Source organism: Opisthocomus hoazin, chromosome 21 (assembly GCF_030867145.1).
Source record: "Opisthocomus hoazin isolate bOpiHoa1 chromosome 21, bOpiHoa1.hap1, whole genome shotgun sequence".
In the NCBI taxonomy this organism is placed as follows: Eukaryota; Metazoa; Chordata; class Aves; order Opisthocomiformes; family Opisthocomidae; genus Opisthocomus; species Opisthocomus hoazin.
Window position 1 is genome coordinate 458,352 of NC_134434.1, and position 14,601 is coordinate 472,952.

The 14,601-nt window shown below is 45.0% G+C and overlaps 1 protein-coding gene across 2 annotated transcripts in view; it reads right to left on the reverse strand.

Moving 5' to 3' along the window:
- Positions 1-10,457: 10,457 nt before the first annotated feature.
- HLF (HLF transcription factor, PAR bZIP family member) overlaps positions 10,458-14,601 on the reverse strand; it is a 37,568-nt gene continuing 33,424 nt past the window's right edge. Inside the window, exon 4 of one of the 2 annotated variants that reach the window (XM_075440807.1) lies at positions 10,458-14,252. In XM_075440807.1, the coding sequence (XP_075296922.1) occupies positions 14,037-14,252 (216 nt within the window). In that variant the 3' untranslated portion in view covers positions 10,458-14,036. Of the gene's footprint in view, positions 14,256-14,601 lie in introns of both variants that reach the window. The other variant, XM_075440805.1, reaches the window with a different exon arrangement.

Here is a 14,601-nt window from a genome sequence, read left to right on the forward strand (position 1 = left end):
AGAACTAAAAATGCTGGAAAACAAATATGTCAATTTGCCTTTTTTTTTTTTCCCCCTCCCCCCCCCCCCCTCTGTCTAATTGCAGCTCTCCTGGCCGATTCCTCCCAGGAGTAACAACAGTGCTTTTCCCAGTGCTGCTGGCGGTAGCAGAGATGGGATTTCCTTGTCTTCCTGAAGAAAATGTCTTTAAAAGCACTTGCTTCTGTATTTTCTATGCCTCTAGGTTTTAGAAGTGCAACATGCACACGGAGTCTAAACGAAGCAGTGATAACTTGCATTTTAGTTTTGCAAATGGACCTTTCCAGAGGATGTCTGGGATGCAACAGGTACTTTGAATACTGGAAACTTTCAGTCTCATCACTTCGAAGTTGTGTTTTTCTAACACGAGATTGTGTGCATCTCAAATAACTTGGTTACCTGTAGGGATTCATTGAAGGATTTATTACGGAGTGCACTTTGTACTGTACTGGTTTTAATTCAACAGCAACAAGGAGTGCACGAAGAAGGTATTCCTTTTTCTTGCTGTTAACAAAAGCAGGCTGCTTCTCCAATTTTGTCTTCCGCACATCCCTCTTGATTTCTTGTGATTACAGCAAGAAGTTGTGTTACTGGCTTCCAGTGCCTGGTAAGTAATGATGTCCTTTCTGAGGGGGCTGGAGTGTCTGAGCATGGTTTTTGCAACATTCACTGCACCTACTGAAGGTATGGTGTAAGAACGGGGTACTTCAAAGGCTCTTTGAAATGGTTGTTTACTGTGGTTTTCCAAAATTTTAAAAAGTTTCCTAAATTCCAGACCTTCAGAACTGCTTGGTGTTAGCAGCCAGACAGGATGGTTCCATTTAACATGGTTTTACACAGTTTTGTTCTAATTAATCGGGTTTTGCCTGTTTGGCAGGGCCAGGGTGCACCAACGCACTCCGGGGGCTCGGGGTTGTCGCTGGGGGAGATCACAGATTCCAAATTCCTGACATTCACGGCTGGTACCCGAGCTCTGCCGTGCTGGTGGGTGAACTGTGTAAGTCACACAGGTGGCATGGCATTTTTAGAGCTGCTGCTTGGTGAAATGCGAGTGTCTCAGGGGCTGGAATGAGCAAGTTAGAGAAGATACTAAAGTTTTTCATAGAGGCTTTTCTCTTGCTTAAATGTCCCTTGTGCTTAGGACCCTGTAGCTGGTTTGGAAACCTCTTTGGGTCACCTACACAATTCTTTATTTAGGTCTGGTGTATTCAGCCATGTGATTCCTCTGGAGGTTAAGGCTGTCGTGTTCCCATCGTGTGCTCAACTAAGTCTTTTCTCCATGCCTTGGTATTTTTAAAAGAATGCAGGATGTTAGTCTCTGCTTGCTAATTGCTTTCACCGTCAATAGGTGTTGTAAGATTAAAGCTACAAATAGTTAACAAAAGAGTGACCGGGAGGGCTAGACGGATGGTTGCTGGCTCCATAGTGTGGGTGCCAGTCTCCTTCGTGCCTTCCTGGTGATGCTGAGCAGGTTGCTTAGCTTGTGGCATGAGCCGTTGTTGTTCAACAGCCCCAGGCTGCTCGCTGCCGTTCTCCTGCTGTTAAAAGTGTTTGCTTCCCATGTTGGTCACTTGTCTGGCTAAGTTCACTGAGCACTGTCATGATCTGGAGAGGGCAGGTACCTCAGGCCCTCAGAACGTTTGCTGGTGCCTGCTGGGAAGCGTTTCCATGCGTTTAGTTTGGTGTTGGAGCAGTGCTGGGAGGACTGGTGCTGCCAACTGTGGCACAGGCAGTAGCGTAGTGGTAACGCTGTGCGTGGGGCCACCCTGGGCTGCTCGGCAGTGGGCATGGGGCGGTGGGGTGTGGGCCTGCTGCTGTGGGCTGCCGTGAAGATTCAGCCCAAAGGAGGTGGGGGTGAAGCACCCTCAGAGTACCTGCGCCATGTACAATCCCAGCTAAGGCAGTAGCTCGGTCTTACAGCCCCAACCTCTAGGGAAAGCAGTGGTTCCTTTAAAAACGAGTTTTCAAATTCCTGTTTGGGCAGTATTTTGTAGTAGGCTGGTGTTTTGTTACTGAGCTGGATGCCCGTTTGCTAGCTTGTGTTCACACCAGGCATCCTCCTGTTTGCGATGAGCCCGACGGCGAGCAGTGAGGCTGGCGATGCTTGTTCCCTGCCAGGAACACGAAGGGAGAGCTGGGCAACTAAAATCCTCTTGCAAAAGGCCAGCAGCGAAGCCAGCACCGGTTTTGTAACAGAAGTTACATCATTGACTCTGAGGCGGGCGTGCTCCCCAAAGGATATATGCAGATGTCTCTGTTGCTTAGCAGCGTGAGCCCTGCCGGCGGTGGATTTGTGTGCCCAAATCCTTTCAGTGCCTTTGGAAATCTCCCTTAAATTGTCACATCGGTGAAAAACCATTAGTAGCGACCTACTGAATTAGCAGTTTTGGCTCCAGCAGACGTCTCCTCGCTCTCCTTTGTGTTGTGTCTGCTCCCAGGAGTGATGAGGAGGTTTGGTGTGCAGGCAGGGACCAGCTGCTGCTCGTGGCTTCTGTGGCGTGGTCAGCCAGTGGCCGAGCCTCCTCTCCAAGGGGACACTCGGACCAGACCATGGGATGTTTGGATGGAGAGCTGTAGTTACTCAGGATGTTGAAACACCAAAACCCAACCCACAACACCTACTGAACTTCGGGAACCCGCGGTACATTTGGCTTCAGGCAGCAATGATTTAGCAGCATCCTAAATGCTACAGGATTGAACTTCATTGCTGTGGGAACTCGGCCATCTTCGCAAATGAAGAACCATGCACTTGGGAAGCTAAGGATTAGTTTAGGAAGGGAATATGGGCTACTTTTTTTTAATCCATGACTTGATATATCAACACGTTTCACTGAACGAAAACGGCTTTTGTCTCGAAGCTGATGGTGGTGCTGAGCAGCTTAATCAGCCTTCTGCTAAACCACTGAAAATAAAGCTTGGAGGGACTCAGATATTTTTAGCCCATGCTCTGCCTACAAGCAGGATGAACTCTGCCTGTCATTCCTGACAACTCTGCCTGTCATTCCTGACGAGCTTGTCCAACCTGTTCTAAAAAGCCTCTAACAAAGGGGATTTCACAATTCTCCCAGGCAGTTTATTTTGGTGTTTCACCCTCTGCCCTTTCAGACCTTTTTCTGCTGTCCCAGCACTATTTTCTTTGCTATAGCTTAAGCCCATTACTCTTTGTCTGGTCTCCAGCCCGCTTAGAGAAGAGCCCTTACAGACAGCTTTTGTATAGCTGGAGGCTGACACTTCTCCCCTGGCTTTCTTCTCCCCCTGATTGAAGCAAACTCAATCCCTTCGATCTTTCTTTGTGGCCATCTCGTTTATCAGAGCCAGCAGGGTGTTCCAGAACAAACTCAGATGCAATTTTCCCAGCTAATAATGTGCTGCAGGGACGTGAGACATCAGTGACAGTGCACAGGGAGGAAGTGGTGGGAACAGGAGCTGCGAGCCTGTGCTCCAGGAGAGAGCCTGGGGCTGCCAAGCCCCCAGGAACCAGCGGAGAGCCAAGAGTGGAGCTGCTACCGAGGAGAAATCGGCCCCTCCTGGGCACAACACCATCCTGAAAGGAGGAAAGTTCTGGGGGGGCAAAGGGAGTGATGCTGCCTGGGGAGGGGGCTGTACGTCTCCCAGTCGGTTGTGGTGCAGCCGGGGCTGTGAGAGCGTCTGCCCTGGGCACACGGCAGAGGTACAAAGTGGCTTCTGGCCGCGTGCTGTCCATCGGAGAACTGAGCTGGGACCCAGCCCCGGGAGCCTTCAGAGCACCCTGGCTGCAGCCCGGGGCTGAGGTGCAGCCAGCAGCGAGGGCGAGCCTGGAGCTGGGGGCTCAGCACCCCCCAGGGAGCCACTGCGATGGGCCGGGGGGTTCCGTAGCAGCCCTTGGCGAGGGGCTGTGTGCCCACAGCTGGGTCCTGCTCCAGCCACATGCTGCTCTCCCACTGCGGCCATCTCACGGCATTCCAGGAGAGCTTTTGCAATCCCATTTTGCAACCCCAGCCACATCCCACTGGGCAGGACAGGGGGGCAAATGGCAGGGGAGGGCCCGAGGGGCTGCAAAACCGGGACAGAGCAACATGTCCCTTCCCTGCATGGGCATCGCTGCCTCTCCTGCCCACACAACTGTGGGACATCCCACCTCACTTCGTCCAGGGCCACTGGGCCCTCACAGCCTCGCTACTGGGCAGCCAGCTCACCTGGAACAGGGGTGCAGGGTCCAGGGCTGAAACACAGCGTCAGGGCTGAGTGGGAGAACCAAAGGCGATGTTTCTGGCTGAAGGCTGCGAAGGTGGAGAGGTAAAAGAGCAACTGAAATATAGGTGAGAGGAAGGAGGTTGCTGGGCCAAAGTCTTTGTTAGAAGAAATTACCTCCGGCTGGTTTCATCAGCCCCAGGTGAAACTCAGCTGCTGATTGCTGTCAGAAAGGGTGGCTACTTCTCCTATTTTCAATTAAAATTGAGTCTACTAATATGCAAAATGATTGAGCATCATCCTTTTAAGGCCAAGTATTTTTCATACTCCCACATGGCAGGGGCAATGTCTGTCTGAGCTGCTTCCACTATTCCCTGGCCCAGGTGCCGTGAGCAGCCCAGGGCTTGCAGCCCCCTGTATCCCACGCCGGGGTGCTCCAGGAGAGCCCTGCTGCGGTCAGGGTGAGTGTGGCAGAGCCGTGGTGCTGACGGGCTGATGGTGCATTTACCCTCTGATGACATTTTGGTCATTGCCCCCGCAGCCCCTCACCCCAGGGCTGGGTGGGTCCCTGGCTCTGGGGGTCTCACCCTGCTGCAGTGTCACGGCCGGAGGGCACAGTGGGGTGAGGAGGAACGAAAACTGTGGGCGGCTGCAGGCTGGCTCTGGTGTGACCCCGGCTGTTGGTGGGGCCAGGACAGGGGACAGTGCGACTTGGCTGCTGGGGACCATATCTTGGCTACTGGGGAACACCGTGGCTCTGTGGGTGCAACCTCGGGGCTCGGCTGGTCCTCCCCTGCACATTCATGTTTGAGGGATGATTACATGTGAAAATGAAACGCGAGTGTGCAGCAGAAGCACACTGCTCATACTGGGTGTGATGCAAGTCCCTTTGTCACCTGAAGGCTCTGTGTGTTTTCTTTCTCCTCGCCTGTCTTGCTGTGGGCAGCCCAGCTGCCAGGCAGGCTGGGGCCATGGCTGCTGGTTTATTTTGCTACTGAAAAATTTTTTTGAGCAGCTGGATAAGCCTAACAGAGGGCCTAAAGAGTCTCACAGCTTCTTAAATGTTGAGAGGTTTTGTGAAAACTGGGGCTTGACTAAAAGAAAAGTGAGGCTGGTGGCTGCCTGCTGCTGGGGGAGCTGCCGGGTGCGCCCAGCGGAGCCCAGGGACGCCCAGCACACGGCTGGGCCCAGCTAGGGGACACCTTTATGGTGGGCAGCGCTCAGAATCACAGGTTGGGGGGGTTGGAAGGGACTGCTGGGGGTCATCGAGTCCAACCCCCGCCCCGTGTGCGGGTCCCCGGGCTCAGGACCTCTCCTCGAGGATGCAAAGCCTCGGCTGTGTTGGAGCCCGGGTCCCTGAAGCCATCACTGCTGGCCAGCAGCGCTTGCAACACTGTCAGTAAGTGACAGCGTAGTGTTGATGCCACTGATCAAAAACGTGGTCTTTGCACCTCGTAACGATGTGGTTTCTGTCTCCTGGGCTTGGGGAGGAGGATGAGCAGGAGCATCTGGTCGCAGGCGTTGACCCCAGGCTGGCGTGGGTGCCACTGGGCAGTGCCTGAGCAGCTCAGTGCTGGAAGAAGATCTGCACCAAACTGAGTGTAAATCAAGCAGCCGAAAGCATCCGTCCGTGGCCAGCTCAGCCTGGAGCCGGGGGTGAGCGCTGGCTGTGGCAGAAGCCGGCCTCTCCTGGCTCTGCTTTCCACGGGAAGAGCAGGACCCGGTACCCGGTGCTGGGATTTCCAGCCCCGCGTGCCTCGCCAGGGAGCGTTCCCGTGGGCTGTTCCGGAGGCAACGTGTAGCCCTCCGGTGTTCTGCGCCACGAGCCCGCCTGGCGTGGGCAGGAGGGGGGTTCAGCCCCGCAGCGTGACAGCGGGAGGGCGGCTGAGGCCGGGGGCTCCGGCAGCGGATTAAAAACGCAATTAAAACTGTCCTTGATTGAGCTGGTGCTGGGTGGGCACAGGCACCCTGCAGCCGGTTTGCTGTTTGGTTTCAAAACACACAGGTGTATGTACGTGTGTGTGTATAAAACTACATTTATGTGTAAATATGTATAAATATACAGAGTTTTACAGATATCTACATGCATATTGACAAGTTTTATCTATCACCATAATCCCTACTATAAACCTAAAATAGTTCATTTTATATACCTATGTATTATATTAAAATGTTACTGTCCTATATTAATAACTCTTAAATTTTATATGTACCTATACTGTGTTTGCTAATTAATATCTCATTGTATGTGGAAATCTTTTGTCATATATATTTGTGTATATAAAAAAATCCAAGCCTGTCCAAACGTATGGTTTAGATGGTATCTGTTCTATACTTCGCATAAACTCCAGTACTGAAAAGCTGCTGAAGATGCACCTGATGTCCCAGCACCGACCACATCGCGCCTGTGCACTGTGGGGTTGCAGCGATCTCCGCTGCTAGCGGGAGCTGGTACCCAGCGAAGGTCGGTTCCCGTGCGTGGGGGCTCAGCGTAGCGCTGACGAAGGGACGCAGCCCCAGGGGTTGTTTTTTGTTTTTTGGTGTTTTTTTTAAACTTTTCTGTCAGCAGGCGGTCACACAGCACTGCTGAGAGGGAGGTGATGTTATAAAAATACAGTTTGTGTATAATGCATAACATGTGTGTGCATTGAAAACCAGACATTTTATATTAGTAACATCTATTGTATAAATAGACATGTAAAACAGTTATTAAAAATATGCTGCTAAATATGCTTTCTGAAAACTTCATTATTAAATTTTGTAGCAATTTATCAATGTACACACACATGCATAGAGACACTCTGTGTGTGGGATGACAGGTATACTGTTTACATCATAGATAACGTGTTAAACAGACCTTTTTAGCAATAAATTACATAATTATAGATATATGAACACCTAGATTACTAAGTTCTATATTCAATCTATAGATATAATTATATAAAAATGAAAATATAATTGAATATAGTACATAGAGCCCCAGACCTATAGACACACATGTGAGAGTGTGCACGTGTGTTAGGACAAAGCTTTGTGCATGATATATAGCAGATATCACAAAAACATACCTTTATAGCAATAAAATCTATTTTATCACAATTTACTGATTAATATAGTTTTAAAATATATTAAATGTACTATATGAAATATCATTATTAAATATTTATACATATACACAGAGAGAGGACATGTGACACAGGCACATGTGCACATGCCCACACAGAGGCAGAGCCAAGGGGTGCGGGTGTGTTTATGTCTTATAGCAAACATATTTTGTGCATAACATATAATGTAGATAGAACAAGTAGACCTTTGTACCAATAAAATCTATAGATGTGTGTGTGTATGTATAAAGCTATGCTAACCAAGTAACTGCTGTTTAATATGCTATATGAAAGTACAGTTATTGAATTTACAGCTAGCAATGTGCACCTGCAAATACACACAGGCAAGCGTGTGTGTTAACGAACACACTTTGTGTCTCCGATAGCACATATTAAACGTGAACTCTTCATAAAATAAAATCTACTTTATGTATTTTTAAATATATACAAAAATATAAAATTTGCTTTTGAAAATAAATGCAGCTACATGTGGTATGTGAAAATATATTTTTTTTAACCTTTACCTTATACAAATTATTTTATATGTGTGTCTGTGCATGAGTGTGTAAAAAATATATCCATTTTGAAAATAAAAAATGTATCCTTCATGGGTGCATATGCACACACACACCGGCGTGCGCATCCACGAGAGTGACAGTGAGTGTTTCAGTGTTATTAAACAGATATTTGCTGCACAATGTACGCTATATATTTAAATGCAGACATTTGTATGTCAGTGATGACTGTTATTATATGCATCTTCATATAAAGATTATTTTTAAAATTTTATCAAAAAAAAATTCCATCCCATACGCTATATGGAAATAAAAATCCTGACATTTCTGTATGAACAGTGAGATGCAGAGTGGGTGAGCAGGAGACGTGCACACGCGCCCGTCTGTCTGTTACAGCAAACACATGTTGTGCATCACAGCAATCAAATATATAATTATAGATACATGAATATGAACCTAGATTATTAAATTCTTCTAAATACACTGTATGAAAATATAATTGAATGTGTATCTGTATGTGCAACAGCATACAGCTACACAGAGCTATAGCTATGTAGACACGTATGAATGTGAGCGTGTGCAGGCGTATGTGTGTATTATGACAACGCTTGCGGATGATACAGCGCATGTAGCGTAAAAAGACATTTATAACAACAAAAATCTTTTTAAAATGTATGTTATAAAGCTACATTCAATTAGTAAATTCTGCTAAATATACTATATGCAACACAATTATTAAATTTATGTCTAGATAGCCATATACAGCGAGCGTGCTACCAGCAGGTGTGCCTGCACACACAGAGCGGGGAGGAAGGCGTGTGGGGAGGGGGGGTGTGTTTGTATATTATAGCAAACATATTTTATGCATAACGTAGTAAAAAAAAGACCTTTGCAGCAATAAAATGCCTGTGCATATATATAAAAAAATAAAGTCATATTAATAAATGCAGCTAAATATGCATTATGAAATTGCAGTCAGGCACTTTATAGCTGTATGGCTACAGCGAGATGCAGAGAGCTCTCAGAGCACGTGCAGCGACACACACGGAGGGGCGTGGGGGTGCCGGGCGGTGTAGTACAGCGAGTACACTTCGTGTCTCATTAAAACCAGACCTTTCTACAGCATCTACTTCATATATTTATAAAGAAATTATAAAATATAAAGCTAACTTTAAAAGATAAACTCTGCTAAATATGGTATATGAAAATTTAATTTTAAAACTTTTTTCTATATACACATTTTTATTTATACACACTTTTTTTTATAGCCAGACCTTTATAAAGGGATGTGTCTCTGTCTATAGATCACGCTCTGTATCTCGCTATGTGGCTCGAGAGCTACAGAGAGCAGAACACGTGTGTGCATGCATGTAGGGGCATGTGTGTATTTATGTGTGGTTTTGCTCATGTGCATACACATGGATACATATGTTATAACAAATATACTTTGAGCATAACATATATATTAAACCCAGAGCTTTATATCAACAACCTCTATATCTGCATGTGTGTACAGATGCATATATAGGTATGCATGTCCACAACATATTTTAATGACTTAAAGTCATATAAACAGTTAGTGGGAAGTTACGCTGTTTTTCTTTCACTTGCTGTATTATTAAAATATTATAGTGCTATGGATAAACTATATCTCTGAAAGCATGTGGTATATATTATCTGCTATGTAGTCTCTACAACATATTAAAGGAGATTTAAATTAATGAGTTATTTTGTATACCAGAATAAAAAAAAAAATGCAGCATTTTAAGGACTGCAGTACTGTCTGTGCACGGTCTGGTAACAGATGAGCACAGCTCATGATAGCTGAAGGGTATGCAGTGTGCAGGTATGCATGTAAATGATGTATTACAGCTTCCACTGTATCATTTTAATACTTGTTATATATAAAACAAGTAAAACATTTTATTAAGGTAGTAATGGCACTAACTGTACTACAGCTAGAACTCTGCTATCTCGTCCCAATTCATTTGCTGCAGTGAGCCCCGCCCCCCCCCCCCAGCTGGGAGCCCAAGCCCTGCTACACCAAAGTAAGCACTCGGGTGAGAGAAGAAAAATTTAAAAGTTTATTAAACATTAAGAGTAACAGACAAAAAGAAACAAAAAAAGAGGTTTGGGCTGAACAGTATACAGGCTGCAATCCATTTCATGTCATACAGTTAATTTGATCTTATTTGTTAAACTTGTATTTAAACAGATGCTGTCTTGTGGTGTTGCCAGAAATACAATGGTTGATCATTTGTAAGTTTTAATACACTTTTTCTTCACATAAAAAAATGTCAACAGAATGAAAAAAACACATCTCTATTGTAAATTACAGGCAAAAATAGTTCTAAAGCAGTAATTCGGGGTTATTACAAACCCACAGAGGCAAGATACCCAAATGTTAGGGGCCCTTCAGCGCTCCTGAACTCATCCCACTCGCGCTTGCAGTTTCACCTGCGGTTGTGCTGCTCTGTGTAGGCACAGCTAAGTCAAGCGCCAAGCCTTGCTCAGGCCCCTTCCTTTCATTTTGAATTTCTTGCTTTTGTGGATTCAAGTCAGGACTTCATTTCCACGGTGCTAGGTTTAGTGACTTCAGCACCATTCAAGAAAAAAAAAAAAATACACCCCCCCCCCCCCGCCCCCCCCGGCCGCTGCTGCCACAGGCTTTCCCCCGGAGAGCCCCAAGGTGCTCACATTCACAAATACAGCTCAAAGTCAATTTATTTTTAGAGGGCTTTTTTTTTTTAAAAAAGAAAGTGTTCACTTCTAAGTTTCAATAAAAAAAGAAAAAAAGACAAGCATTTTACTGACACTTGTGGTTTAATAGCAGTCAGTGAATTAATTAGACACGCTATTAATTATTCTGCAAACATATATATATGTGTATTTTTATAAAATTACGATTTCATGTACCTACAAGCTCCTTCATGAGCAGCAAAGCCATCAGAGGCGTGATGAACCCAGCTCAGCTGTCCTTGGGAACTGAGAACGAGCTACACTCTCATTTACTTAGTTACTGTTATTTGGGGGACACAGCCTGGTTTGAGGACCTGGAGTTTTTAGCAAGTTTTAGCCCACATATTTTGCCTTTTTTTTTTTTTTGGAGGGAAAGCTGTTCAGACGAGCCTGGGTACCTCGCTCCCACTGCAAGGGGTGAGTGCCTAGGTCCCCCAGGCTCCTCTCCAAGTCCTCCCCAGAAAGGCAGGAGGCTGTCGCCGAGCAGCCCTTCCCACTCGCCCCGGAGCCCCACGCGTGCCCTCCCGCCTGCGGGACGGGCCAGCAGGCACCGCAGCGGCTTCGGGGCCCGGACAAGGCAGCTGCTGGGAACCTCTTCGTTCCTCTGCAGCCATCACTTAATACAGCTGTGGTATCCAGCCCACCAAAAACTACCCTCTCCCTGATCTCCAACTACCATCTCCCACCCCTTCCCTGTCCAGAAGAAAGATAAGAATCATCTGTAATTTTTTTCCAAGCTGCCTTTTACATTTTCAAGAAGTTCTGTGGTCGCAACACAACCCTCCGATGGCTCTAACTAGGTACGCACCAGCTGATGTCACGTACACCATTCCTGCTGTTCAAGCATCCCCCCACCAGAATAACCATCGCGAGAGCGATTACGAGCTGTTGCAATTTGCTGTGTTGCTGCTTAAGGTGCATCCACAGCAGCGGCTGGCTGAGCCCTGCCCCCGTCACGCTTCTCACAAAGCAAAAGAATAACGTTTATTTCATAGTGGCTGTAGCAGATACACCGACTGGTGCCAAACGCTGCCAGTCTCACTTCTCTCCCCATGTGTCCAGTGGCTCATACTGACCTTTAGAAAAGACCTTACTACGCTTTAAACTTCGCTGCAGCACATGGAAATTCAATTTGCTGAACAAATGGTCCACAGGCAAGTACTGCATGTTATGGGATGCCAACAAGTCAGGTATGTTTGAGGAAAAATACTGGAAAAATGCCATTGGTGCGAGGGTATTTTTAATGCTGCACAAAATGTTGAGTCCTTCGTAACAATCTCCTGAAGCATGAATAATGATTTAATGGAATTAACAACCTTTTTATTTGAAAATAATGTCAAAACACTTAGAAAACTGTGAGCAAGACATGTAGCACCATATTTTCCTCACATGTGAATAACCGTATGCAGTACGCACAACTGTATACACGAACAGAGCTACTTATAAAAAAATTTCAGCTGGAAACAGGTTCTAGCAGCAGCAGCAGATTAGAAATCACAATGAGTTTTTTTGTGTTATATATTATTTTTCTGCCTTTACAAAATATTGTATTGTCCAATCAATAGTTGACTAAAATCCATGTTGTGCTTTGTCCCTATTAAATAAGTTTCTTCGTGTGTTTCTGATGGAAAATATGAAGTTTCTCTTTGTCAGTAATATGGAACATCCTGCAAAGCCATATTACTTCCATAAAAATTTAATTTAAAGCACAGAGCATGCCGGTGTGCCAGTGGTAGGCTTAAAATATTAAAGATTTTTTTTTTTAAAAAAAACAACCAACAAACTCCTAAGCATTTCCTTTCTGTACAACAACGGAGAATATATATCTTTGCTATATATTTTAAACATGGAATAGCTTTTTCTTTTTGCTATATATATGTCTTTCAAAATACATTGTCAGTATTTGTACTTGAAAAATACTGTACAAAACGAACATACTATAATTATTCTGTATAAACTTTATACATTTTATAATATCTATTCTTTTGGTCTATAGTAAACACTTAGATTGATTGGATTAACCACAGTATATGACAACACCATCCCCTCCTGAAATACACCAGTGTCTCTTACATTCATTTTTCAGAAGTCCACTTCATATTAGAACATACGTGTTCAAAAGCAAATATAGAGTTTAAAACAATAAAGTTCAGAACCATCAGTTCATGTCACACTCAAAATAACAATCACTAGGAGAAATGGGCTTTGCAAACCAGTGACGACTCCTAACTGAATAAAAGTGATTTTTAAAACAGCAAGATATAATCCACAGAAAATATATTACAGAACATGGGAAAAACCAACTGAATTTAGGTACTTATTTAATTTTTAGTCACAAAATGGAACTTGAAGAAATGCGTAACTAACTGAAAACAGAAAAGCCCCTCTGATTTTGACATCGGATCTGATTTGATACTATTAATTTTGTTCTCATTTCAACTAATTATCCTGCTTCTTATACATGCGCTCCCTATAGCAGGGATACAATTAGCATGCTCACGTTAATGTGTCTTTTACTTCTGAAACTTTTGTTAAAGACATCAGAACTGTTGGGTAGGGAAACCATCCTACGTCCACTAGGAACATCCGGGCAGCATGCGCGCTAGCGTACAATAGGATTATTGCTTCAGGTACAGACAGTGCAAAATACACACTCTGTGGTCTATCGGTAGTACTCCTACCTACCTGGGGTCTGTGGAAATAAAAGGAACCTTAATAGCTATAGAGATGCCATTATGGGATCTATAATGAGTATAGCTAACTCATTCTAACAGCACTTTAAATCTGAAGACGATTATCACCAAAACTTAAAATATAACAAAAGCAATCTATAAATTAATATTTCTGCAGTGCAGTACTAAATTATTATTTGTGCACTTTATTAGCATGTTAACTTTTCTGATTAGACATACTTAAACAATAGCTTGTTACTCTCGAAAAAACTGAGATCTACTTTTTTTTTCTTTTTTCTTTTTTTTTTTTTTTCCTTTTTTTATAATTTATACTGGGATCTTTCCAAGTAAATCAGGAGGATGGAACTGGTTACGATAACAGAAAACCCCTAATCTGAAGCAGCACTGAAAAAATATAAAAAAAAGCTTACTATGGCGGTTCTCAACAGTCCAGGTAAAAATGTGGCACCCTTTGAAGAGGGCTTCGTAAAAACGGGAAGTGCTGAGATGCGTGCGCACGCACACACACACGCGTGCGCACATGCACACACACAAGCGCACACACACACATATACAGACATGTGAACACACGTGCACACATACGCAGGTACACGCATACGCAAATGAAAATAAAAATAATGTAAGTCAGTTTTGTTTCTGCTTCTGGTAAAGTGCTGAAGACAGAAAGGTTGGTTTGGGTGTGGTGCTATCAAACAGGAAACACACTGTCCATCTAGTCAAATGCCAACCCGCAACAAAAACAAACAGAAAAAAAAAAAAAAAGAAAAAAGAAAAACCCCCGCTCCTTCCCCTCGAATTTACAGGGGGCCGTGTCGAGCTTCGTACTTTGCAAGGACGTTCTTGCATTTGCCCAGCTCTTTCCGTAGGTCGGCCACCTCTTGGCGGAGAGCTGAGTTCTCCTTCTCCAGAAACGAGGCGCGGATGGCGATCTGGTTCTCCTTCAGCCGGCGGGCATCCCTCGATCGCTTAGCAGCCATGTTGTTCTTTCTACGCCTTGCCCAGTATTTGTCATCCTGCTCATTAAATAGAGAAAGAAACAAACGCGGTATTAGATTTCAGAAAACTGAGCAGCCACCAGGATGTGCTTTTAGCTGCAGCCTCCGGACTGGGGAGGGCTGAACGCCGCACATTCTCCTTGCGTGGCCCAGTGAGCCCTGACAATGGCAGGCCCTGCTGGGACAAAGGTTACAGATTTACATGGCGTAATTCGTCCAGGGAGCACAGATAGATGCCTGCCCGTGTTTCTGTCAAAATGTTTATGCTAACCCCCTCATCCTCTTGACTGTGAATTCCTCCAAGGAAAAACGAAGCACTGTTACAGTGGTACAAATTCATCCCACATCTACGCTGACCTAGTTAGCA